Source organism: Ambystoma mexicanum, chromosome 11 (assembly GCF_040938575.1).
Source record: "Ambystoma mexicanum isolate Mex_15411 chromosome 11, UKY_AmexF1_1, whole genome shotgun sequence".
In the NCBI taxonomy this organism is placed as follows: Eukaryota; Metazoa; Chordata; class Amphibia; order Caudata; family Ambystomatidae; genus Ambystoma; species Ambystoma mexicanum.
Window position 1 is genome coordinate 1350944707 of NC_090934.1, and position 25160 is coordinate 1350969866.

At 46.8% G+C, this 25160-nt stretch overlaps 1 protein-coding gene across 1 annotated transcript in view; it reads left to right on the forward strand.

The window, feature by feature from the left end:
• Positions 1–1908: 1908 nt before the first annotated feature.
• TEX9 (testis expressed 9) overlaps positions 1909–25160 on the forward strand; it is a 289980-nt gene continuing 266728 nt past the window's right edge. Inside the window, exons 1-2 of the mRNA XM_069624890.1 lie at positions 1909–2053; positions 2572–2663. Coding sequence (XP_069480991.1) covers positions 2006–2053; positions 2572–2663 — 140 coding nt within the window. The 5' untranslated portion in view covers positions 1909–2005. The remainder of the gene's footprint in view (positions 2054–2571; positions 2664–25160) is intronic.

The following is a 25160-nucleotide window of genomic DNA, read 5'->3' on the forward strand; positions in this document are numbered from 1 at the left end:
TGTCACACAAAGTGGGGTTGGATTTCATAGGACCATTGGAGGCAAAGGCTCTCGAGCATCGGTATGGTATAGTGATGGTAATGTCGAAATGGCTAGAAGCAGAATTCGTCCCCAACATTACTACAGCCATTTTCATAGAAGTCCCACGCATCCATTTTTCAGAGGAAAGGTCTCCACAAAGATTTGGTCACGGACAATGGAGTACAGCTAGTGTAACAGGAAATTGAGTAATAATTCCTGCACAAACATAACATAAAGCTGAGGAAGGCTACGCTGTGCCATCCCCAGACAAACAGACTAGTGTGGAGGGCAAATAGGATCATCAAAGGTGCCATCCAGTTAGCAACTGCTTCTGGTATGGATCCGCTCAAAACAGTCAAGGAGGCTGTTGCGGCCCACAGATTAACCCCCAACGGCTTCACTCAAGTGTCACTGTTTCGAATACTGAGGGGGAGGAGAGCAGCATCAACACTTTTACCACCATGGTAGACCAGAGTAAAAGAAGATGACGAAGTAGGCATGGTAGAAGTAGTGTTGAGGTTGGAAAACAGCAAAGCACGCATGAAGAGATGGAGTGATCTGAGAAGAAGGACCCAAGATTGCGAAGTCAAGGAAGGTAACTGGATCAAAATACTTCTACCATGTAAAGAACAGACAGGTTGAAAGTTCAGTCAACCAATCAAAGTCATAAAGTCATCCACAGAGGGAAGAATCACATTTGCACAGAGGATTGCCGCATGTGGAACATAGAGCATGTGGCAATGTTTGAGAAGCACCGCACAACGGAAAGAACCCAAGAGGAATTCCCCCCTTGTAAAAGCCCAGACAGAGATGTCACAAGAGAGCGAGAACTAGAAACCTCCATGAGAGAAATCACAGAGAGACAGAGAGGCAACAGAAACATCCCAAGAAGCGAGCCAAGCACAGGACACTGGTGGTAGGAAGGAAGATCGTCCAGGAAGAAAGCACAGAAGACTGCTGAAGTATGCTGACTTTGTAATGGAAAAAGCTTTGCTTTGTTACCAAAGGGAGGTGTGTAGTGACCTCGCGAGATGCGCCATCACGTAGTGGTGACCTCGCGAGATGCAGATTCTGAAGGCGCCAATGCTCAGGTGGAGGTTGCGCTCCCGGTGCTCCTTATTAGACTCAAGACTGCCACAGGAATACAGAGCAGCACAGTACACCCCTGTCCCATAGCTCTCAACCATTTCTATCGCAAAGGCGGATGAAAGCACCATATTTTGTTTTTGGCGGGTGAGAGCCCATTGAAATGAATGGGCGTGCAGGGGGGTTGGCGGGTGAGTCAGCTCTTTACAAGGCGGTTGATACCGCCAAACGCGTGTCGTGTGACTTGAGAGCTATGCTGTACTGCATTACTTACCTCCCTTGCTCATGAACATTTAAAGAACCCTGTTTCCGTGTTTAGTGCATGCTGTTACCACAACTAATAAAGTTGTCAAATCCAGTTGGCAGATTCACCTTTATTATACAACATAAACACCTCAACCTCCATCCAGTGTCCTGTGGGGCCACCACAGGTGTGGTGAGGGGAAACTTTGTAGTACTTCTAGGTGCTGAGAAAAGTATGCAGACCGGAGGCTGCAAAATCTCTGGGTTTTTGATTTTCAAATGTAGGTAGGTCTGTCAACAGGATCCGCTCTATGCAAAGATAAGAGTGAGCTGCGAGCAGCACATGGTTCAAATGTTTCTGTATTTTCATTACCCCCACAGGCCATTTCTCAAACTGACGTCGAAAACACGAGGTGAATGCTTCATATTGAATATAGGCCTTTCAGCGAACAAAGAAACTATGTATGGCTGTGACTGCGTGTGAGTGTGCTATCATGACACGCATATAAACCTGACCGAAGGTGCGCTCAAATATCAGAGGCTGCAGAGCTGGTCTCCTCGCAAAGTCTCGCGAGAAGCGGAGGAGTGCGCCAGCGGTTGTTGCTAGGTGACCTAAACGCCGCGGAAGTCAGCACAAGTCCTCCTCCACCTGAAGATGGCGGAGCTTCGTAGTCGGTCTGCGCTGCTGTCTGCAGATGGAAAGGTAAGTCAAGCTATGCCATAGACTGTACCTTCTCCGCGCAATGTTGTCATTCCCTGACGGCTCAGTTCATCGTATGCAAGGCGATTGTGGCAAAGGCTTTCCCCTCCCTAAGTGCTTCCGTTATGCGGTTCCTTGCCAGCTAGGGCAACCGTTAATGTGGCAAGATTAAAAAACAATAATGAACACCTGAAACGCCCCTCTAAATAGTTTGCGGCAAATCAATTGATTAGTCCCAATTTTCTTGCATTCTTGATTTTTCTACAAGCGGTGCTCTTGATTGTTTTTCTGTCTAAGAACCCTGCCATGTTTTTTATGACGATTTCTACAAGTGAGTTTCGTTAATCATTTAGCCATTTAAATCATAGTCCTGTTGGAATCTGGAAAATATCTGAACCTTGCTTATTGACGCCATTTTTTGTTTATGATTAGCTGTCATGATTTTTTTCCAAAGCTTACTTTTTAAGTGACACACTTTTTTTATTTTTATTTCTCTTTGAATACTTTTTTTAACTTCTTAGATGAAGAAGACTCGGTTCACAACGGCACCATTAGCACCACCTGTCAAAAAGATGCCCCATGAGGATCTTCTGGCCAAGGAAGAGGAATATAAGTGAGTGAGTGCACTGCAACTTTGAGGAGGTGATATCATATCACTAATGTGCTTGGGGGAGGGGGGCGTACTTATTAGCTTATTTCCCTTGTCTGGTACATATCCTGCTTTGCGCCTTTTATTGGCAACTTTACTTCTTGTTTTCACTGTCGGTGAGACTGAGCACTTGTGCAGGTGATGATGTGGCACAGCAAGCAAGCTGGCTGAATTTTGACTAACTACACCTTCCCTGCTCATAGGTATTTAATTCAAGAAACTGACGAGGAGGGCTGCCACATGTATAAATGGCTTTTTCATGAGATGCCTTGAGCTCAGTAGATGGGTATGGCTTGTGGGATGCTCGGATTAACTACTGGGAATCTTCATTACTCCTCGTCCTACCCTTCCTCATCCCAGTACCTATCTTTGAGTACGCTATGTGCTCACAGGAACTCCATTTTCAAGCTGACCCCATCATGCCCCTACCCTCCTAGGAGGTATGATTTCCCACTTACCCAACACATGGCAGGAAATCCAAAGCCAAGTCATGGGCAACTTCCGCCCACGAGCGGGAGGGAAGGGTAGTCTGTACTTTGACGAGGAAGAGTAGGACTAGGAGTAATTAAGATTACGGGTAAGTAATATGAGCATTCTCTCCGCATCCCCTTTTCCTTAGCCCAGTACTTACCTATGAGTCGTACCAAGGCAGAAACAGGAAGGATGCCCATTCATACCACAAAAGACCCAGACACCAGGATCCATGTGAAATCAACCCAACACAAATGTATTCAAGGAACAGAAGAAAGCAAGCAGGTACACCCAGACCCCTGCCATTGCATCAACCAGAAACCGCCCTTAGAACCCCCACGCCAAAGGAAGTGGATTGGGGCTCTTCCACGTTGAGTCAGTAATGCGAATAAAGCTGTTGGGTGTAGCGCAGGTGGCCGCCCAGCAAATATGCAGTAAGGGCACCCCCTCAAGTTAGCACAGGAGGCAGCCACCCATCTAGTGGACCGACCCCCGGACATGTCCTGCCGGGCAGAGGCCCACAGACTCCTAGGCCAGTAGAATCAAAGCCTTAATCCACCGGCTGATAATAGGAGTGGAAGCCACGCGGCCACAGCCCCTGCCCCAAAGGTGACCAAGATCAGTGAGACGAAAGGACTCACTCCGGGAAAGATAATGTAAGACCACCCAATTGACCTCCAAGCATTGCCAAGGAAAGGAAGCCGGAAGGACCACCTCCTGAGGCCGATGGATCCAAGAGGAGACCTTAGGCACAAAGGAAGGGTCACACTGCAGGACCAGAGTTTCCCACCTAACCACCACAAACTGAGGCCGACACAGGAGGGCCCCGATTTTCCCCGAAATGCAGAGCGAAGATAGTCTTCAGCGTCAACCTCTTGAGCTCAACATTTGTCCAGGGGCTCAAAGGGAGGCTTCTGCAACATAGCCAGGACCAAAGGATGAGAGTCCACCACCCCTTTCAAAAGCCTCTAGACCAGAGCCTCGCCTCTCCAGCCCTCACTCGCCTCCAGCCAGGGGACCAGGAAACCCTAAAGGCCCGAATGGCTGCCTACTGAAAACAGAAAGTAGAGACCGCCAACCCATTCTCAGGCTCCTCATTGAGAAACTGCAAAATGTCGGGCAGCCCACAGACCAATACCACTTGGAGAACACCAAGATTGAAATTTGGACCAATGACGGTTGTAATACTTAAGCGTAGAGGACCGACTAGCCCCCTGGACCATCCCAGCTGCTGCACCCGACTGGCCGAACACCTGCAGACCCCTCCTCTCAGTTTTAGACCCCCCCGCAACAGATTAGGGAGGAGAACGGGGGGATTGACCTCCCACAGTGGAGACAGCCAACTCCCACGGAGGAGCTAACAATTGCATCTCCAGAAAACATGCAAACCACCCTCGCTGAGGCCAGTGAGGAACCACCAGGATTAAACCACCCCCTCCCTACTCCTGGGGAAACTCTGAACCTACTGATCACCCTCAGAATCAGGGGGATAGGAGGAAAGGCATAAAGACGCCCCTGGCGGCTGGGCCAAGGAAAGAGCATCCACTCTCCAGGCCTTGGAGATGGAGTCTGTAAACAAAACCCAGGAAGCTGAGCGTTGCAGGGGAGGGAAGGCCAAACCGCTGACTCACTTCCAGAAAAACCTCAGGGTCAAGGGGCATCTCCCTGAGACCGGAAACACCCTGAGGAGATGGTCTGCAGTCACATTGTCCACCCCCGCATATGGACAGCCCTCAAGGAGACCAGGTGAGCCTCTGCTCAGGCCCGATGGACCAGGTCAGATATTCCAGGGAGTGGGACCTCATGCCCCCCTGATGCTTGATACAAGCCAGAGCAGCGGTATTCCCTGTCCGAACCAGAATATCCATCCACAGGAACGAAGGCCAGAAGACCACCAGTTACCGGAGAACAGACCCCAAGGACAGCAGCCAACTCCTTCCAATTGGAGGACCTCCCCAAGTCCGAAGGAACCCACCTCGCCTGATAGTCACCCTCCAGCCCAGGCCACTGGTATCGGTGGTAAGAATGATTGGCAAGGCCGGGGACAAGGGCACACCCATCTGAAGATGGAACTTGACCAATCACCAGCGAGGAGATGCCCTGAGGGCAGAGGTTATCGGGATCAAAGAGTCGTTACATAGAGTTCCCGGAAGCCAAAGTGACAGCAGGAGACCCACTAGCGGTCTCAAGTGCAGCCAAGCCCAGGGGACCACAAAGACCCAGGAAGCCATGTGACCCTGGAGACACAAAAGTTCCCTGGCCAAAACCCAGGTCATGCATAAGATATCCTTCAGAAGAGACTGGAGCTGGGAGGCCCTTTCCAGCTGGAGCCAAACCAACCCCGCAATTGTGCAGAACTGGGAAACAATCCATGGAAGAGTTTGGGAGGGCAACAAGTGAGATTGAGGAAGATTGAGCAACAATCCCCACCGGGCCAGCGCACGACAGACTTGACAAAGATGGGCCACCACCCGAAGTCAGGACCCCGTCTGGATTGTCCAGATCAACCAATAGTCCAAGTAGGGGGACACCTGAATCCTGGCAAGGTGTAAAGACGGTACCAGGGGAGCCAACAGCTTTGTGAGGACCCTCTGTTCCGATTTGAGAACGGAGAGTGGAACCTGGAATTAGAAGTGATCCTGCCCCATGGCAAACCACAGAAAAAGTTAATGACTCCGGAAGATCCAAGACCTGGTAATAAGCGTCCTGCAGGTTGAAGGGGAAACCAACCAATCCCCTCACGACACCCCCATGATAACAGACAGCAGGGTCTCCATCCTTGAAGTGCAGAGTCCAAACCAAGGCATTCAGATTCCATAGGTTGATGATGAGGCGAAAGGAGAGCTCCTACCCCCTTGGGTTGGGGAACAGAAACACCCTGGAATAGAAGCCACATCCCATCTGGTCTGATGGCATTGGTACAACTAAAAACTTCTGAAGAAGTCCCTGGAGGTCAGTGTCCAAGGCTTCCGGTGACTGATGTCTCTAGGCAGAGGAGTTGCCCCGAGACCGGACTCCGGAGGAGGGGAAACGAACTCCAGTTGGTACCCCAGGCAAACTGTGGATCGAGCCCAGGAGTTGGAGGCCCGACTCCTGGGCTCCTATATAGTAGGGATTGGAAGCTGGTGAAGGCAGTGTTGGTGGAAGAGGCATCAAGTGTGAAGGAGGAGAATGAGAACTGTAGGTCAGAGAGAAAGTGGGGAATGGCAGAAGGTTTTCATTTCCTTTTAGTAATGGGTGAAGTAAGTGGTGAGGAAAGGTCAGAGGGTAGAAAAGAGATGGTGGTGGAAACAATTCAGTGATTAGATATGAATGGTGTGACAATGGTATTGGTGGCTGAGAGAAGGTGGAGTTCAATAAGCGATCCAAACTCCCTTTTGTGGGTAGGTAGGTTATAGATTGAGTGGAGATCGTGCTCACTAAGAACAGACTGAAGTTCAGATTTCTGAGAAGTGGTTGGAGAGGGAAGGTTAAAGACACCTAAGAGAATGAGGTGATGTTTAGTGGAAAGAGAATCAAGGAGTTGCCCAAGATCATCAAAGAATGATCCAGTGCCACGATTGACGGATGGAGATCATGTGAACCAAGTGAGGCAGAGCAATAGTAAAGACAGTGAATACAAATGAGGCAGGAGAGGATGTGCATTGATGTTCATTGGAGATTTGTGAGGCATTGAGGTGGGAAGAGAGGAGGGAAAGTAAGTTGTAGCGTGATTGGAGAAAGCGTAGGACTAGCAGCAGGAATGAATGCATTATAGGTGAGTAGCACAGAGTGGAGGGACAGTACAGTAATAAGGAAGCTTGGGGTACTCACAGGGGCAAGGGAAAGGCTCATGGGCAGAGAGGCAAAGAGGCTGGTCAACAGATGGTGTTCACTGTTCTGCCCTTAACTGAAACACCCCTGGCTGCATGCCTCTAGGGAGGTCTGGAGGGATGACTTGCGCACTTGTCACCTGATCACCTAGTCCATTAGTTGTTGGTCTCTCTGATATTGTCCCTAGTGGTGCTGGGCTGAGACGATTTTCTTCCTGATTGGTGTTCCCAGAGGAGACTCTTGTGGCATTGAACTGGAGATGGAGTTGACCCAAGATGACCACAGGAAGGGATGCCACCAATCCAAGAAGGATTAATTAATTACTATGTGGTTGACAGTTTTTAACACATGGGGACACTCGCAATTAGGCATGTCTTGCAATTGAGTCTGATCTACCCTTTTATTTAGAAGCTTACAAAGCCAAACTAATGAAGAAATTCAACGAACGTTTATTTTGGCAAACCTTTTGAACTCTTGTAATAGTCCATTTGAAGTAAAGCAGCCCTTCTGGAAAGTACCTTTTTATTGTGCAACTGTTAAGTGGCAGTCCTGCTGAAAAGCTATGGTTACTGTTCAGGTCAAAATATGACATCCCTGCTTTTGAGTTTTAGAAGTGAAATACCTTCAAAGTAAAATTGCCTGACTCTCCTTCTCGTGCAGAAAGGATGTGACCAAGCAGTTCAGGCTGGACTGCCCCTCGTGGAAAGCATGATTTGCATATGGTCATTCCCCTTTTTGGAATGCCTTGGCAGGCGAAGAACAATGATCTGGAGGGTTGCCCAGAGAACTGGCATGGGTTAAGATAAATCCTAAACATTCCAGTCATCGCCTCTTTTGTTTGACTCTTTCTCTAAGAACAAATTTCTCCAACCCCCTTTATTGTCCCTTCATCAAACTGCAAGATATGTGGCGACGGATGCTCCCCAGTTCTTGGTCCCAGACTTGCTTCTTTCTTGCTATACCCTTGCCAGCTGCCTAAATCTTGACTTCTGCATTTCTTTTGGTCGTAGCACCTAGTGCCGGGGCAACACGTGGCTCTCCAAATGTTTTGGACTAGAACCCCTCCGCCCCCATGATCCCTTACCATTGACCATTCTGCGTAGCACTGATGGGAGATGTAGTCCAAAACATCTGGAGAACCAAAGCTTCCAGACCACTAAGCTAAGGGTAATGCAAATTAAACTGTTGAAATCTATACTCCTAGAATTGTTCATTGAATGTATTGTATGTCTGAGAGATACTGGTAACTTCTACCACATCTCTCCAGTGTGCGTTATAACTCCTAGCAAGGGTAAAGAAAATTGAATAACCTGTCGATCCTTGCCTTTTCTGTTGATGTCCATACTTGTCATTGGTCAAAATGCATGCTACCCTTAGCTTCAGTATGGTACCTAGGGTTGTTGTCAAGCTGCCTCCCATACATTTGTTTTCCTTGTCACATATATGCTTATAAGCAAACTAACCAACCTCTCCACAGTGCGGCACAGATTCCAACCTCACTGCCCATGTGGACAATTTTAGCCAACATTTTGCATTATCTACTGCTCTGCGGCGGATGTATCCCAGTGAATATAGCTTTGTCATGCATGGTTTAAGCTTATATATGCACGTACATACTTCATAACCGGAGTTTTGGTGTTAAAGGATCTGATACTCTCAATTAAAAAGGAAGCAACCTTGTGAGCTGGGTTTGAACTTTCGCCAGTGCTCTACCTGTTCTTGAATTTCTTTAGTTATGTGAATGGTTTTTATCTAATTGGAATTAAAACCTAATTATTATATGAACCGTTGCATAAAATAACATCTTAACCAAGGAACAGACACAAGGACTTTACAATCTTAACCAAGGAACATGGACTTTACAAAGAGCATTGTTGTGATCTGCATGGGAACTTGCAGCAGCAGTCGGCAGAAAAGGCTCCCAACAAAGGATTGTTCAGTGTTGCTTCTTGCGGCTCTTTGTATTTGGAGCCCTTTTCAAGGAACTTACTGTGGCAATAAGACCCTCGGTGGCGGGCCAGTGCTGCCCCAGGTAATGCCCCCGGGGCCGTAGTTAGGTCTGAGCGTAGCGAGAGCCTTAACGAAGCCCCAGAGGCATTACCATGGGCGGTATTAGCCCGCCGCCGAGGGTCTTATAGCCATTAGTACCCCGGGTTGTTATACCGGGGTACTAATGGCATTTATTTTCTGTTTAGAAACGCGATCGCGTTTCGAACCAGAAACAAAAACTGAAAAAAATGGCCGCCGGCAAAGGGAAAAGGTAGTCCGTTTTCAGAACAGAAGTGTTTCCAGCACATTCGCTCCCAAGAAAAAAAGAAAAAAGAAGGTAAGTGGGGTTGGGAGGGCGGAAGGGAGGGGAAGGGGAAAAAAACGTACCGCGGTCTACCGTGGGGGACGATGGAAGCTTCCAGCTGTACGGAGGCTCGGAGCGGGGATGGCCCTGCTCCGAGTCTCCACCCGCCTGGAGGCTTCCATCGTCTCCCGCCGGAGACCAAGGGATAGAAGGTAAGTGGGGTGGGGAGGGCAGGGAGGTGGGAGGAGGGAGGAAGGGGGGAAAAACAAAAGCCTTACCTGAGTCCCAGCGGGGGACAAAGGCAGCCTCCAGCCACTGGGAGGCTCGGAGCGGGGATTGCCCTGTTTTGAGCCTCCTCATTGGCTAAGGGGCTGCCACGCCCCTCGCTGGGAACAGAGTACCCGGCACGGCGCACCGGCGTACAAGGGGAATACCGTGTGGTATGGCTCGTAAAAGAGCCAATCCACACGTTGTATTCTCGGTGCGCAGCGCATGCCGGGTACTAATTTGTAGTAAAACTATAAAGGTAACCTGTCGCTTGCGCTCTGAGATTCCCATTATCATAGCTTATAGGGTAGCCTTTCAGGCCCGCCCAGAAGAAGCTCTAGGACATCCAGTACATTGCACCGGGCAGACTTGAGGGTAGCCTGTCCATGGTGTATATAAAAAAAAAAAATCTACAAAGGTAGCTGGCTTTTTTTCTTCCCCCACAAAATATCAGACGTAACGGCAACATCAAAGATAAGCTTCATCTGAGCTTGAGGTATGTATAAATGTAGCAATTTGGTGGCCATCAGCCACAGGCACAGACACACACTTCAGAATGCAGCTACGACTATGACAAATTTGGTCTAACTGGTCACATAAGCGCTTGCACTGAATCACCAGACTTGCCTCAACCCTTCTGCCATTAGAATACAGCAATGGCCAATGCCAAATTTCGGTCTAGCTGGGTACACATCGAGTCTCCTGCATTATAGCCCTGTTCTGACCTCCCTCAGCGCCCGCCCACATGCCTAGCCCCCTGCCGTGACTTCCCTCAGCGCCCGCCCATATGCCTAGCCTCTTGGGGTGCTTATTGGAGCCTAGCAAGCCCCCTGCAAGTCCTAATTTTGGCCAAATGCACACATGCATCCTAAGCCTCCTCTTAGAACTTTACCATACCTGGTCTTCAGTCCCCGACGGCGTTCCTACCACAAAGTACTTTGAGGCCATACAAATGGGGAAAAGACTCTATATACATGACTACATCACTACAATACAACACACTGGGTTGAATCCTCTGCACCATTGCTGTACATTTCTTTTTTTTCCCCCTCTTGGTTTCTTGAGTGCAAATTGACCACTTGTCCAGTTTTTGCAATTATGCAAAGTCATTACTGAAATATTATCACACCAATTTGTTGCTTTGGCCCTACCCTTGTTGCTTAAGTTAGTAGATGCACTTCGTCCCAACAACATCTGAGGTTGACCATTGGTAGACTATCTGCAGCACCCTTGGTGGCATATGTTCTCAGCTACCAAAATAACTGGGTTACGTTGAGAATTATGTATATTAATAGCCAGTCCAAAACAAATAATATGAAAAGAATAATGATGCAAAATGTTAGGTGCTCATTGGCTGTGGTGTTCAAAATAAAATTGGCATTTCAACGACATAACGTCAGCCACTCAAGACACCTGTGAACTTTGCTTTTGTCATATTTTTCATGACCTGGGATCAGGGGTCCATCAGAGCACATGGAAACCAAGTAAACGGCAGAGGTGGGTGGTATATAACCCAATAGCATAACATATGCTTACTTACTGTGTTACCTTGGGAATAATAATAACATCGGTTTATCGATGGGGGTGGATGGAAACTACACCTCCTGGAGCTGCTTGCTTCTCAGGCAAGGGTTCTTATATCTGGTCCAGTACACTCTGGCAGTGATGCCTCACTGAGCAGTTATGACCTACCTGTCACCCATGTTGTAGTCGTAGTTCAAATGAGACTGAAGTGGTCGGCGGGTGGTGGTCTTTACTGGGGTTTATCATTTCCCGCAGCTTGAAATGAAGAGGCCAGGGACACAGTGTGGGAAGGGTAAAGATCAGCGGCAGCTTGCCACACATTTAAGTAAAGTGCTTATTTGTGCGAAAAATGCTGGGGCCAATTGAACCACAAAATAGTCTCCATCTACTGTAGAATTCTGTGTGAGAACATTATTAAAGGTGAGTATCATTAATGTGGAGTCTTATCTTGGGGAAAAACGTTTTGACTACCCTATATTGAGATGTTTTTTAAACTGTGTAGTGAAACAAAATATATATTAAGAAGCTTGTTATCACTGGTATTTTGTAGTCATCAAAATCTTATTTCAGTATATGCAATACCTTAAAATCACATACATGAGCATGTGTAGTTTTTCAAGATAAAATAGGTTGGCGATTAAATTAACATCAATACATTAAACAGTACCATTTTTTAAAAATGCAGTAAAATTCATAATTTTGATAAACAGTTTAAATCAACAGCAGTTATTCTGTTTTCTTATGACGTGTCTCGTTTAAACACCACAGACATAATAAGAATTTCTTTTTTAGACTACTTTGAAAATGTTCTCTGCATAATTTTTCTACTTCGGGACCAACCTTTCTATTTAAACTGAGCTGCATCCCACAAGACCGGCAGGGTTTCCGAATGAAAGCAAATGGACATAGCCAGTCTTGCAAGCCTGATTTTGTACTTCTCAAAAATGGTGAGGAGGTATTTAGTTCTCAGTGAGGCAAACACGGCAGAATAAAGTAAGTGCTGGACATTTTTGTCCTGGCAAGGGCAACATTTGCACTTCTTACTCTAATCATTTCTTCATTTGCCCGCAGAACTTTCTAGGGGTACAATCCCCAGGTGCTTCCCTATCCTCTATCAATGAGAGACTATGTTCTTGAGCAAAGGTCCTTTTTCTGCCAAGGTAGCTGTTAATTAGGCCAGTTGTCTGTACAGTAGCTAACTTACATGATGGAAACCCCTTTTCATATGTCTCTCTAATAGGCTCTTTACTAGGGAAATTACCTCTGATTTAATAATGCAGTATCCCACAATTGATCCAGACCAAAATCCTTTGCCGATATATCTGAACCAGGGAAGGTTGTGGGTACCCGATTATGATAAAAGATCACCACACTCCTCTCTATAGGACCCCATACTATCACAAGTCCATATTTAGTCCAGAACAATCATGTCCATAGGCCAGCTTCGTGCCAATATCAAAGGAATACTAGGAGTGCTCATTGATAGATTAAGGAATGTTTTAAGGTATGTTTTAAGTATTTGTATTCTCTTCTTTCTAAACTCTTGAGGTTATAATGTCCCCAAACCTCTGCACCACAAAGTACAGGCGTTTGTGCTTCAGCTCCATACATTTGTCTATTGGTGGAAAACTTGAGAGGAAATTTAATACTACTTGGGCGAAGTGATTTGAAGTGTTATACAAGAACTAATATTTTTTAGGGCAAGTTGAGCAGCCATAAAATGAAGTCACAATCTCCTGGTGAAAGGGGAGTATTTTGTGTTTAGAGGTGAAATGATGTTTTTGGCTGATCGCAACCCCAAAGAATGCATGGGATGATAAGAACAACCGTTGCTGAAAGGGTACGGAATTTAGACATAAATGTGATATTGTTTCTGGATGCCAGTTTACGTTACTTGTATTATGAGCATTGGTTGTTTCCAAAGGATCAAACTAAAGACCTCTTTGAAATCACACAAATATTTTGCCCTTTCAGAATATTTGTGCCAGATTTAAGATCGTGCTCTACAGTACATGTATATTGATATTGACTTCATGGGGGCTGAAACAGTTAATTGACCTGACTAACATATATATTCGGGTGGAGTGATGTATCGAGTTTTTGAGATAAATTGATGCATTTTCAAAATCAATATATGATGTCATTAACATAATGCATTATCACAAATACTGTTATTTTAAAAAAAAATCATATTTACACAGCTGTGTGTATTCTCAAACAATAAGAAGAACCCTGTATTTGCACTTTATTTTGATCAATGCCTTATATATAGGTGTTTGTGACCACTCGCATTTAGTTGGCGGCTTACAACTGAGCTTTTTACCCACATAAACAATATTGAGATGTGTATCGCCATTCAGCTCAAAAGTAATTAAGGGAGATATTCGGTGAAGACTTCTCTTGGGAAAGAACACTTAGGATAACCTCATTACGATTTGTTGCGAATAGAGAGCAATCGGAGGACGTATGGCTGTGTAATTGACATTTTGGATGAAATAAAACCGAAATAAAAGGTGTGCATCATTGATGTTTGCACCCAGCAGTATTGGCTGCAGGCTTGCCACCAAGCACGTTTTCTAACCTTTAGTCCACCAAAGCTCTGAGCGGCATGTAAGCGCTTAGGTGCCTCTAAATGCTCATGTGAATTGTGGATAGGCTCTATGTACCTATGCAGGGATTTTGACCCCTGTTAATAACCAGAAGACAGACACTTTTAATAAAATGGTTATGTCTTGCAGAGCTGCATTGGCAGGAATTAGGTCTGTAGGTGGCAATGTATTGATGAATGGCCAGTTCAGGCAATCGCAAACCAGTACTATGTCCAGAGGTTGGGGTCAAGTAAAGCACAAACAAACTAAGAAACCCTCTTGTTTCGTGTTTATTTTTTGGGGGGAGGAAGAGTTTTATTTTGTTCTCTCTCTGTTTTACAAACTATACACAATGCATCTTGATACTGAACACCCATTTGTTCTTGACTCTAAAGATGAAAACCTATTGTCTTTGTTCCACACAATGCATGCCCATCACCTACCATGTTTTTGTTTCACATATTGTCTGGTGTAGTACTCTTTAGTGTACCTATTGGGGGGTGTCCAGCACTGTAAGGAATTCGACCGTCCGCACAGCGGGTGTGCGTTCGCCTGGTCTTTTTTGACATCTTTAATTAAATGGAATGATGGTAGAACAAACTCAGGAAAATGTATGGGGCTGATCCACACACATTTTCTACGCTCATACGACAACAAAGTATAGACCTGTGTACACGGGGCTGGACAGTGCCTGCTGTCATGGCCACTGGGCAAGAACCACAAGCTCCACTACATAAAAGCATAAAAGGTCCAGTTGGACCTAGTCCTGGCGCCTTAGGCGCCAGGCTCATGAGTGCACACTTTTATTCTGGTGCACATGCTGTTTTTTTTCCCCCTGCAGGGCCTTCACATGCCTCCAGGTCGGGCGTGGCCATAGGAGTGAATGGGGCCGCACATGGAGCATTCTCTGGGGTGGCTTGGACCAACCTATTTAAGCCTGCCCCGCCCGCATGCAAGCGCTTCGCGTTAGTCCGTTTATAGCAGCGTAACGCTCACCGCCGCCTGAAGCGCATCCTTACCTGATTCCAGCAGCAACCGCAGTCGGAGCGCATCCTTACCTGATTCCGGCTCCCAGCCACACTACTTACTCGGAGTCCACTTTCGGCCAGCATCATCGCGGATCCAGGCATCCTTCACCCGCTGGCAGATTCAGATAACAGCATTCCAGTCCGACATCGCCAGACCATACCTGCAAGAGAAGGAGACAAAACAAGGTTAGAAAAGCGGTAGACATTACGCTAAGGTTGCGCTTAGACCAATCCTCGCGCTTGGCCTTAAAACCAAACTTACCACCTATTGGGAGATCGTGAACTCCCTTTCTTCCATTGGGGCTGGCTTCTTGCACTGCAACTACCACTGGGCCTCATATCACCTATTGGGGGGAAAAGGCAAGACATTACAAAAAGATACAGACAATAATCAAGGAAAGACCTTACAAAAGGATACGGACAATAATCATTATTGAAAGGATGCTTACCTTTGGATTGGTTCAGCCACAGCCAGTCTGGGCTGCCACACACATGGACCAGTGAAGAAACTCAGTCTATCTAAAGCGCCCCTGCAGTGAGAAGCAGGACGGAGAGCTCGCCATCATAATTAAACTGGTGAGACTATATGGGTCGGCGCATGCTCACCACATTCTGGGAAGAAGGGTTCAAGGGGGGACCACAGTCATATCGCACCATTCTCACAGCCTCTCAGTGCCAACAACCAGCACAGTCCACAACACAAGAGCAGGGGAAGAAGCCTGACCAAGGGGAGCCAGTTCCAGGGAGGGCTGCAACCATGCCCCAACGCCCCCGCAGAGACCAGGTGAGCATAACACCTACAGGCACCGTCTGCCCTTGTCCTATTTAATTTGAATGTGACAGCTGAGGAATGCACATCATAATTTCCAGGAAGATGGGGAGAGGGGGGGGGCAACCTTCCCCCTGCCATGGTCCGCCATGCTCTTTTGTTAGGCCCTGGAGCTGGTGGCAGTAATTATCATACCAACAGGGGGTATTTCAAATAGGCCCACACGAGCCCTGGCTGCAGAGAATAACAAAGGAGGCAGGAAATTCAACAACTTTTTACATGCAACTGTCAACCTGAAGCCAGCTCCTGCCTCTCAGAGATCCATAACAGAGAACCTTTGATCAACAACAGATGGGAAGATGGTTGGGGACTTAGTGTTACAAGGAGTGTGCGCAGATATCTTTCTGTTGAGAGAAGGGTTCTGACATTGTAGTTCTGTGTCACACATTGTTCCTGTTTTCACCCTTTTACCTTTCCTGTTGCAAAGCACTCTGGTTAGGACCTCACGCATACAGAAGATTGTTGGTAGGGACCCCAGGATTGGTTAATTAAGGTAGGGTTAGCCTACAACAATCACTGTGGACCACCTGTCTTTAAAAGAGGACTGATCCCCTCTTTTGGCAGATCTGACGACTTCACCCGAAGTAACAAAGTAGTACTCAACCTTGGACCCTGGCTGAAGGCACGGTCTTCCGAAGAAGCTAGATCCCTCCCCACAACCTCTCCCAGCGAACAGAGCTAGATACAGAACTCTGAGGACCCTCTAGAACCGGTACCCAGCCAGCACACAAGTGTGCCCTGCTAGGATCTGCGGCAAGCTTCCTGGGTAGGAAGTGCCAGAAGGTCTCTGATCATACAATCAAGGACAAGGCAGCTAGCTGTCTGCAACACTCCACCGCTGTGGGCCGTCTGCCGTAAAAGGATAACCCAAGCCCATTGAAGAAGCTGGGAGAAGTGCTTCGATGAGCATCTACTAACGTCTGCTTTGAAGGGTATTTTTGATCGATTCAAGTTCCTCGAGCTGCAACACTGACAGTTGTCAAGCCACAGTTACTTAGACATCTGTGACGTTTCGACCAGTGCTTCGGTAGCGCTATCAGCACTGAGATAATGATTCCTGACCCTGAGCCGCTGTGTAGCCCAGTCTGCAGCCGTTCACCCAGCTTCGCTCACCGAACCGTCTTGCTGTGAGATGCACACAGCTGAATCTCGTCTTGAATTCTGTTCCAGAAGCCTGCAAAGCGCCCTGAAGCCAGATTCGACTCTGAGCACCAAGAATGTATATAGCACGAGGTGCCTTACGGTTGAGTCCCTTCCCAGAAGGCCCCAAGAACCCTCTTAAGATCTATTGCTCTCTTTGTGCAGAAGCCAAGAAACAAACTGTTTTGGTTATTAACCATACAGACTACCTTCCTGTTGGTATCCAGAATGGATCCCTTTTCTGTCTTGGAAACTACCTGCATTCCTTTACAGGGTGGGTTGTATTTCATAGTGGTGCTAGAACTGTCTGTTGTGCTATAAAGAAAGTAGATATTTTTGATAGCTCGTTGGAGCCTGCCATTCGTCCACGTTGCATTCGTCCACATTATCAAAAGTGGACAAGGTTTATAATTTGCTTGTTATTCCAATCTGTTTGGATCCCTTCTAGTGTACTAGAGGTGTGGGGCTGATATATGGTTTAGAAACCACTATTCATCCCTGGACCACGGGTGCCCCAGATGATGATTTGTCACAAGCACACAATGTCACATTCCAACAGGGTCATCTTAAATTCAAAAACCTGATATCTACTTATGCTACACGTTCATTCCCAAGTTTATGTGGTGTCTTGCAAATGTGAATTTGGGGAGAACCACTCCACAGCCACCATTGATATGTTACATGTCATTTGTACTGCACTCCCTGGCATTTTTCTGGTGCTACCAACTTGGCCTCTTAGTCATTTATTACCCAGTAACCCCTTTTCATTGCTATGTATTCTTCTGCAGCATGGGATCTTTCATGGATTCATATGCTCATGAATATTCCCGGTGTTCAGACTGGGAATCCTCTTGAAACAGTTTAGCTTTAAGGCTTAAACTGCTTGCCAATGGCATTAGTCCTTATTAGCGCCACCCCTGGGGGCCATCTTCAGATTTTCGACTGCATGTTTCGTGTTGGGAGTCCTTGTGTTTTGCTCCGCTATCAACTTTTTTCATCTGTTTTTGGTATATCCTAAACCTTTTTCCTTCATCGATTGCATCTGGGACTGCCGGTAGCAGGAATCTGTGTGCCAGTGAAGATCTGGAATTCAGAAGATCTTCTAGCTGCGAAAGACCTTCTACTCAACTTTGAGGCCTCCGCCATGCGGCTATGGTTGACACCAGCAAGAAGAGACTTTTTCAGGCCATGCTTGGTGTCGCCTCAACATTTTTGTGTATAATCAACACAAAAAATGTGTATATATAGCCTTGCCTGAACCAGGATGGGACACCTGCTCCATTTGCCAGTCTTTCTCCACAAAGACGCAGAAAAATCGCCATAGAAGGTTAGTGACTTGACTGGGGGAGGGTGCCAGGGCCTCTACTCAGCATCTGTGTGAAGTCATGCCTCTGTCAGGGTCAGCAGATCTATGGAAAAAAACTCCCTCTGTGAATGGGTTGAGGTCTCATAAGGAAACTTCTCTGGGGAAGACAAATCCAGAACGGAACATGGGCATAAGTCGCACACCTCGACTGCCCTTCCTTTGACTACTATGACGGCTGCCAGGACACAGTCATTTCTGTCGTTGACGGCTTTGTCTACAATATCCTTAGCCTCAAGCACACGGACCGCATCTCTCCTCCCGTACAAAGCCTTCACTTGGCTCCTGGTCTCAGCACAGATTAAATTCAAATCCCTCTGTATCATCCACAAGACTATCTGGGGCCAGGGTCCACTCTATCTTCAACTCTTCCTGCCCAAATACTCCCCTTCTAGACCCCTGCTTTCTTCTGGCACCAACTCGTTGCATGTGAAGTGGTTTGCTAATCGGAGAGCTGGTGGTCGATCGCCTTCCTCTGAGGGCTCCCTTCTGTGGAATAGCCTCCCTCTCCCACCTGCATCTTGAGAAGGACCTCCTTAAGTTCCGGAAAAGCCTCAAGACCTTTCTCTTTACCTATTCCTTTGCCTCCCCTCTTCTTGCTAATCATACAGTAGCATGATTTATGGGCCGGGTCCTTTATGTATCCTCTGGGCCCTGACCCTCCACATCTCTCAACCCAGCCGCTGTCTATTTACTGCACTCGCTTATGCGCACCCTCCTCACTGGGGCTGGCACTTAAGTTTTTTCTCCTCTTAGCACTTCACCCTGAGCACCACAGCACCTATCCCTTACCCCCTCCCCTGTGCACTTCCATGTTCTGAACATTCACGAGGCACAGTAGGTTCATCTCCCCTCTCTATTGTTATTCTGATTTGTTGTACTGTCAAATCAATTATTTACCTTTGTTGTAATTCATTGTGTCCCTGTCCCCACCGTGTTGCTCTGTGGGCGCTTTGAAACCGTTTTGCTAATTGTATAAGCGCCTAACAAGTGGACCAATAAATACCATGATCACCACAGCCAAAATGGGGTCGTCAACCTCCGGACAACAACATCTGTTAACAGAGAAATCGCCCATCGATAACCCGCATGTTGTCTACACCATCGTCGACAACACTCCTGGCGATCAGTCGTAGGTTCCAATCTGCCATGACTGCACCGTCTATGATTGAATCGTCAGCCACCTCATCTATGGTTATGACCGTTGCTTCCAGGGTTGCATTGTCTCCCAGGCCATTACCCACAATGACCAGACCAGCTCCTGTGATCGCTTCTTCTGCCAAAAGTGCTGCTTTTTTTCCTCTGAATGATTAGTTTCTTTGCCACGACCATCAAGGCAAAGCCAATGTTTTATCTGGTGCCTATAGTTCCCATGGGAGCACCAACGGCACCTATGGATTTGTCGCTAGATATCTTGTCTGCTTTGCAAACCTTGTTGATGGAACTGCAACAATGCTTACCTCTTCAGGCCCTTCATGGTGCCCCTAGTCGGAGCCCTCTGGCACTGCCTGCTTCGGAAGATATAATGCCTCTGCCTTCTCTGCCAGTGCCTTGTTTGCTAGGCCCAGTGGCTGCGCTCACAAACACTGATACCGGTCTGGACATGGACACATCCCAGGGTACTCGCGCTACTACTGATGATTATGATGATCTGCTGCCAGGGGATGGAAAACCTCCTGAAGCACCCTCCACAAGTTCTCTACCAGACGAAATAGGTTCCTTCTATGCACTTGACGCGAGCAGTGAAACTATTTGACCTTGTCCCGAAAGAACAGAAAAGGGAAGGTTTCCTGTTCCAGAGGTGTAAAGTCTCCAGAAAAATCAGTGTTTGAAATCGCTGTGCTAGATGACATCTGGGACAATGGCATATTGGTCATGCAAAACCCCTTTTTGGTGCACCAAAGAAGGATCATCTGGAAAAGAAATATAAAGTTCCAGACACTGTACAAAAGTGCCTCCCTCCGTCATCCCCAGACTCTGGTCTCGGTTACAGCGAGGAAGACATCACTAACCCGTCCATGGATCCCCCTGACAATGAGGAAAAACAGCTGGATGCTGTTGGGAAACGAGGGATTACCATGGCTGCTACTATGACCAAGACCACACATTTCTTGGCAATTTTCTTCTGGTATGACCAGGAATTGTGGTAGAAGATGGGTCCCATCTTGCATTTCCTACTGGACGACGAGGGATGAGGCTTGGCCTTGCTACATGAGGGTGAAACCGATTATGCCATCACCGTGGCCTTGGATATTGCGGACAAAGGGTTCTTCCAGATGGGAAATGGGGCAGTTCTGAAAAGCCAGGGGTGGTTGAAGGCCACCAAGTTTAGCCCTGTGCTATGGTCATCAACCTGCCCTTTGATGGCTTCAACCCCTTTACTAAATAGGTAGACAGGACCTTTCTGACGATCAATATGGACACCGATACTGCCTGCTCCCTTGGCATCCTGCAACAGCCGAGGCAGCCCTTTCGTTCTGAGAAGGGGACATTCTCGAGAGCCACCAGAGATTATTTCCCATCATATCGCCAACCGTTTCACACCACCTCGCAGGAGTCATACTGTGGGAGATTGCAGGCGTACAAGGGTATGCAAAGACCGCCCAGAACCTCCTCCTGTGGTCCAACGGCCAACCAAGCCTGACCAGTGTCAGATTCCGGGTCTCCATTTAAGCACCCAATTATGAGGCGCAACCTCTCCATTGACCAGTGGGTGCTCAACATTGTTCAACTGGGTCACACCCTACAATTTCTGGACAATTGTACTTCCATTCGACCCTTACACAAAAAGGAACAGCATCTGCCCCATCTCTAACCGGATGTTCCGTCTCTGCTAAACAAAAGTGGCTATAGAAGCCGCACCATTGCACCTTAGCAAGTCCGGTGGGTGGAGGCCCATTCTCGACCTCGGGCAGCTTAACAAGTTCCTAAAATAGCAAATGTTCTGCATGCTATATGTTCTAGGCCAGCTGGAACGGGGAGAATTCCTCCCCTCTCTGGATTTGGCGTATGCCTACTTCCACATTCCAATACACAGCAAGTGCATACTCTTCCTTCGTTTTGTAGTGCAAGGCAATGGTCACCAGTTCTAAGCTCTACCCTTCTGCTTAAAATCGTCTCCAAGAGTCTTCACAAAATACCTAGCTCCGGTGGCTGCCCATTTCCGATGCGCAGGCTTTTAGGTCTACCACTACCTAGACGACTGGCTAATACACACCCCCTTGAAGACGCTAGCCCTGCAGCACATCAAAGAGACCATCCAATGCCTGACTTCTCTGGGATTCCGCATCAGCTTTCCAAAGTCATGCATAGCATCATTTCAGAAAGCTATGTTCCTGGGCTCGCAACTGGACATACTGGAATGTCTGGCGATTTTCCTTGACGGAGAGTTCATGCCATACTCCACAAGGTCCAGCAGCTGTCCTCTCTTCAGCTAACAGTTTGCTCCATCAAGTCGCTACTGGGGATGATGTCATCTGGCATTCCTCTGGTACCTCAATGCAGGTTGCATATGAGGCCTCTTCAGGAGATCCTGGATGCCAGGTGGCAACGGGTGTGAGGTTGTGGCAATGGCAAGATCAAGCTCGGCCATCGACAACAACTCAGCACAGTGCGCTCCATTTCACCCATAGGAGCATCAAGCCACAGTGACGACCTATACCTCCCTGGAGGGTTGGAGAGCGCACACAGGACATTCCATGTCGGAAGTCTCCGGCAGCCGGAGGACAAGTTGCTTCACATCAATGTGTTGGAGCACCGGGCGGTGTTCTGGGCCCTCAAGTCTTTCAGACCCTAGCTACAAGGCAAGGTGGTTCTCATTTTCATGGACAACACGACCACCAAGTTCTACATCGGGAAGCCAGGGGGGGGGCCCTCTCTCCCATTCTCTCCAAGGAATTGCAAATGCTGTGGAACTGGGCGATCCGCACAATATGTTCCTCATTTAGTTCAATGGTCCACAACACTATTTATTTACATTTATAAAGCTCACAAACTGCCCTCGGGCATCAAGGCGCTGTTACAGAATATTCACTTGGATACAGGTTGAACATAGATACAGTATTTTAGGTGCAGGTTCAACGGTTAGGCACATGCAGTACTCATGTTACATGGTTACAGGGGAGCAGAGGAGTGGGTGCAGTCTACTTGAATAATTTGGTTTTCAGTGCCTTTCTGAAAGCCATGAGAGAAGTTTCTGTTCTAAGTTTGAGTGGTAGTGAGCTCCAGGATTTCAGTGCTAATACTTCAAAACTGGACCCACCCGCTTTGGCTCTGTTAAAGGCAGGAATTGTGAATTGGTGTTAGAATGTCACGTTTAGGTCTGAGTGTTTGAACTTGGTGAATTTGTTCCACTAGGTAGGGGGGTGCTGATTGAGATAGGCATCTGTGAGTGTCTTGAACAGTATGCGCTCTTTCAGGAGCGAGATTACCACTGCAGATTCCCTCAGCAGGGAACTGCGATGCTGGCATGAATGGGAACTGCATTAAGACCAGGGTCTTCATCTTTTCTTGACTTGGGGCCGGCCACAGATCTGTTTATCACAGCAGCCAACTGAAAGTGGGCTACGTTTGCCATCAGGTACTTCAGCCGCGGAGCCTGAGGGATGCCTTCTGCATTTCATGGGAGGGCCTGTTTGTCTACGCATTCCCTCAAATCCTGCTGATCCTACGAATGATCAAAGCACTCAAACGGAGCCTGTTCAGGATGATCCTTAATCCTCCGGCATAACCATGTCAAAATTTGGTACTCCGATCTTCATCTGTCAGTAGCACCTTGCGGTGCCTTGCCTCCTCTTCCAGACCTGCTCTCCAGAGAAGGAGGATCTGTGCTGCACCACAACCCAGTGTCCTTCAACTTCACAGCTTGGCTCCTGCCCCCCTAGAGTTTGGACATTTCACACTGCTATGCCATCCTGGCAAAGGCTAGGGCTCCATCTACTCTGTGCCACAGGAACAAGTGGAGGCGGTTGACTATATGGTGTAATTTGCAACAGCTCAACCCTCTTCCAATCAGGCCTTTGTAGGAGTGGGCCTCTGATCACCTTAACCCAAAGTAGGCCTAACACTTAAAGAGCAAGTATGCGCTTTTCCGTAAAAAAGCTAGTTTATTGTACAAACGTTCGGGAGGGGCTAGATGACATCAGAGTCAAACTAACCATACAAAGAGCACATATTTGATGCACTTTGTAACAAAACCTGTGGGAGTGTTTTAAGTGTTGCAAAGTCAACCCTCCTCACATGATTGGTCAAACTTGTACAATGTAGTCCTATACCCTTCAGTTCCCACACTTCTCACTGGATCCATTCATTTAAGCACCATCCTCCTTCAATTTATAATTGCATGTTTCACATTCACAAGACACCCCTCTCCGGGGTCCTTCCATATTTGGTCACACCCCCATCTCTTAGTTACACAACTACAAACAGTTTTCAATTATTACAGGTTCCATCTGGTTGGAAACCTTTACCCCTACTTGTGACGCACACAGTCATTCTATGGAAATTCCATTAATATGAAGAGGAGGGACACAAACAAGCTTCCTTTTGATCTATTGTTGCTGGTTTTATCTGCCAAAACTCGCTGGTGTCCACGTACGTTTCATTCTAAACTATGCGATTTACCATTCCAGCACACGTTATTAGGTGCATACCTCAAATTTAGATTGATGCATTTCCAATAGGGGTCTTAGTGATGTAAGTGGGTGTGTGGGAGAGGTGATCAGTCCTGGCACTGGACTGTATATTGAACAATGGAAAGAAGACTGGTGTCCACAAGCCATGGAACACTTGCATCCCCTGCACAGCTAGTAGGTTGGTATAAACAAACTATAGTGAACGGAAGTTTGAGAAAAGAAATGCAATTGTACAATTTTAGTGGTAATAGTTGTTATCAGAAAATAATTTTTCATAAGTTAATATATTTCATTCATATAGCAATTACTTCATTGCATTATACAAATGCAGATATTGTCAAATACTAATCATGGCCCAACGCGTTTCGGGAGTACAATCTTTTCCTCAGGAGCTCAAATTATGACTGTGCTTCTTATATTTCAACTTCTTTGTAGTCTAAAATTTGACTAAAACCTAAATTGCTGTTAGTTGAATATTTCACATTTTGGCAATATTCATATTAGTTAGCTCTCATGTAGCTTCTTGAGACATTCACCTGGTCTGAAGCTGGATAGGGTTTTCTAGTAGGCTAATCTCTATCAAACGTAATGCTGGCTGGAGGGTGGCACAGGTATCCAAAGAGACAGTAATCAATAGATTACATGATTTTATAATTGGATATGGCATGACAATGAATTGGATGGAGATGTCCTTGCATCTTACCTGGCTGTCAAAACGTGTAAATCTCCAGAGTTAAGATATGACATCTACATCCTACATGAGAGCTAACTAATATGAATATTGACAAAATGGGAAATATGCAACTTACCTAGAAGTTGGAATATAAGAAGTACATTAATAATTTGAGCTCCTAATGAAGGGATTGTAGTCCCGAAATGCGTTGGGCCATGATTAGTATTTGACAATATCTGTATTTCTATAATGCAATGAAGTAATTGCTATATGAATGAAATATATTAACTGTGTGTTATGAAAAAATCTTTTCTGATAACATAACTATTACCACTAACAGTGTACAATTGAATTTATTTTCTAAAATTTCAATTTTCTAACTTCGTTAACTATAGTTTTGTTTATACAAACCTATTATGGATGCAGGGGACGCAAGTGTTGCACGGCTTGTGGACAACTGTCTTTCTTCCTCGACCCACACCCTGACAACTTAATTGAAACCCCATGATCTATTTATACACCTTTCCCACAAGCAACCCTTGCACCAAGTTAATTGTCCTGCCCTTAAACCCAGCCCTGCCAGGTGGCCGGAATATCCCAGTAATTACTGGCTCCAATGTACTATCTTCCACAAGGGCAACAGGCCATAAAGCCGGCCTACCCACAACTGACCGCAGCTGCTGCTCTCTCAGCCTTCAATCTTGCAAAACCAGTTTCCTGGCCATTTAGAGTTTTAACTCACAGATCCATGCTTCAGTGATTCACACAAACTCCCCACAATGAGGGGGCACGCGGCACACAGAATCATCTATTCACAATATACTACATATCTCCCTGTG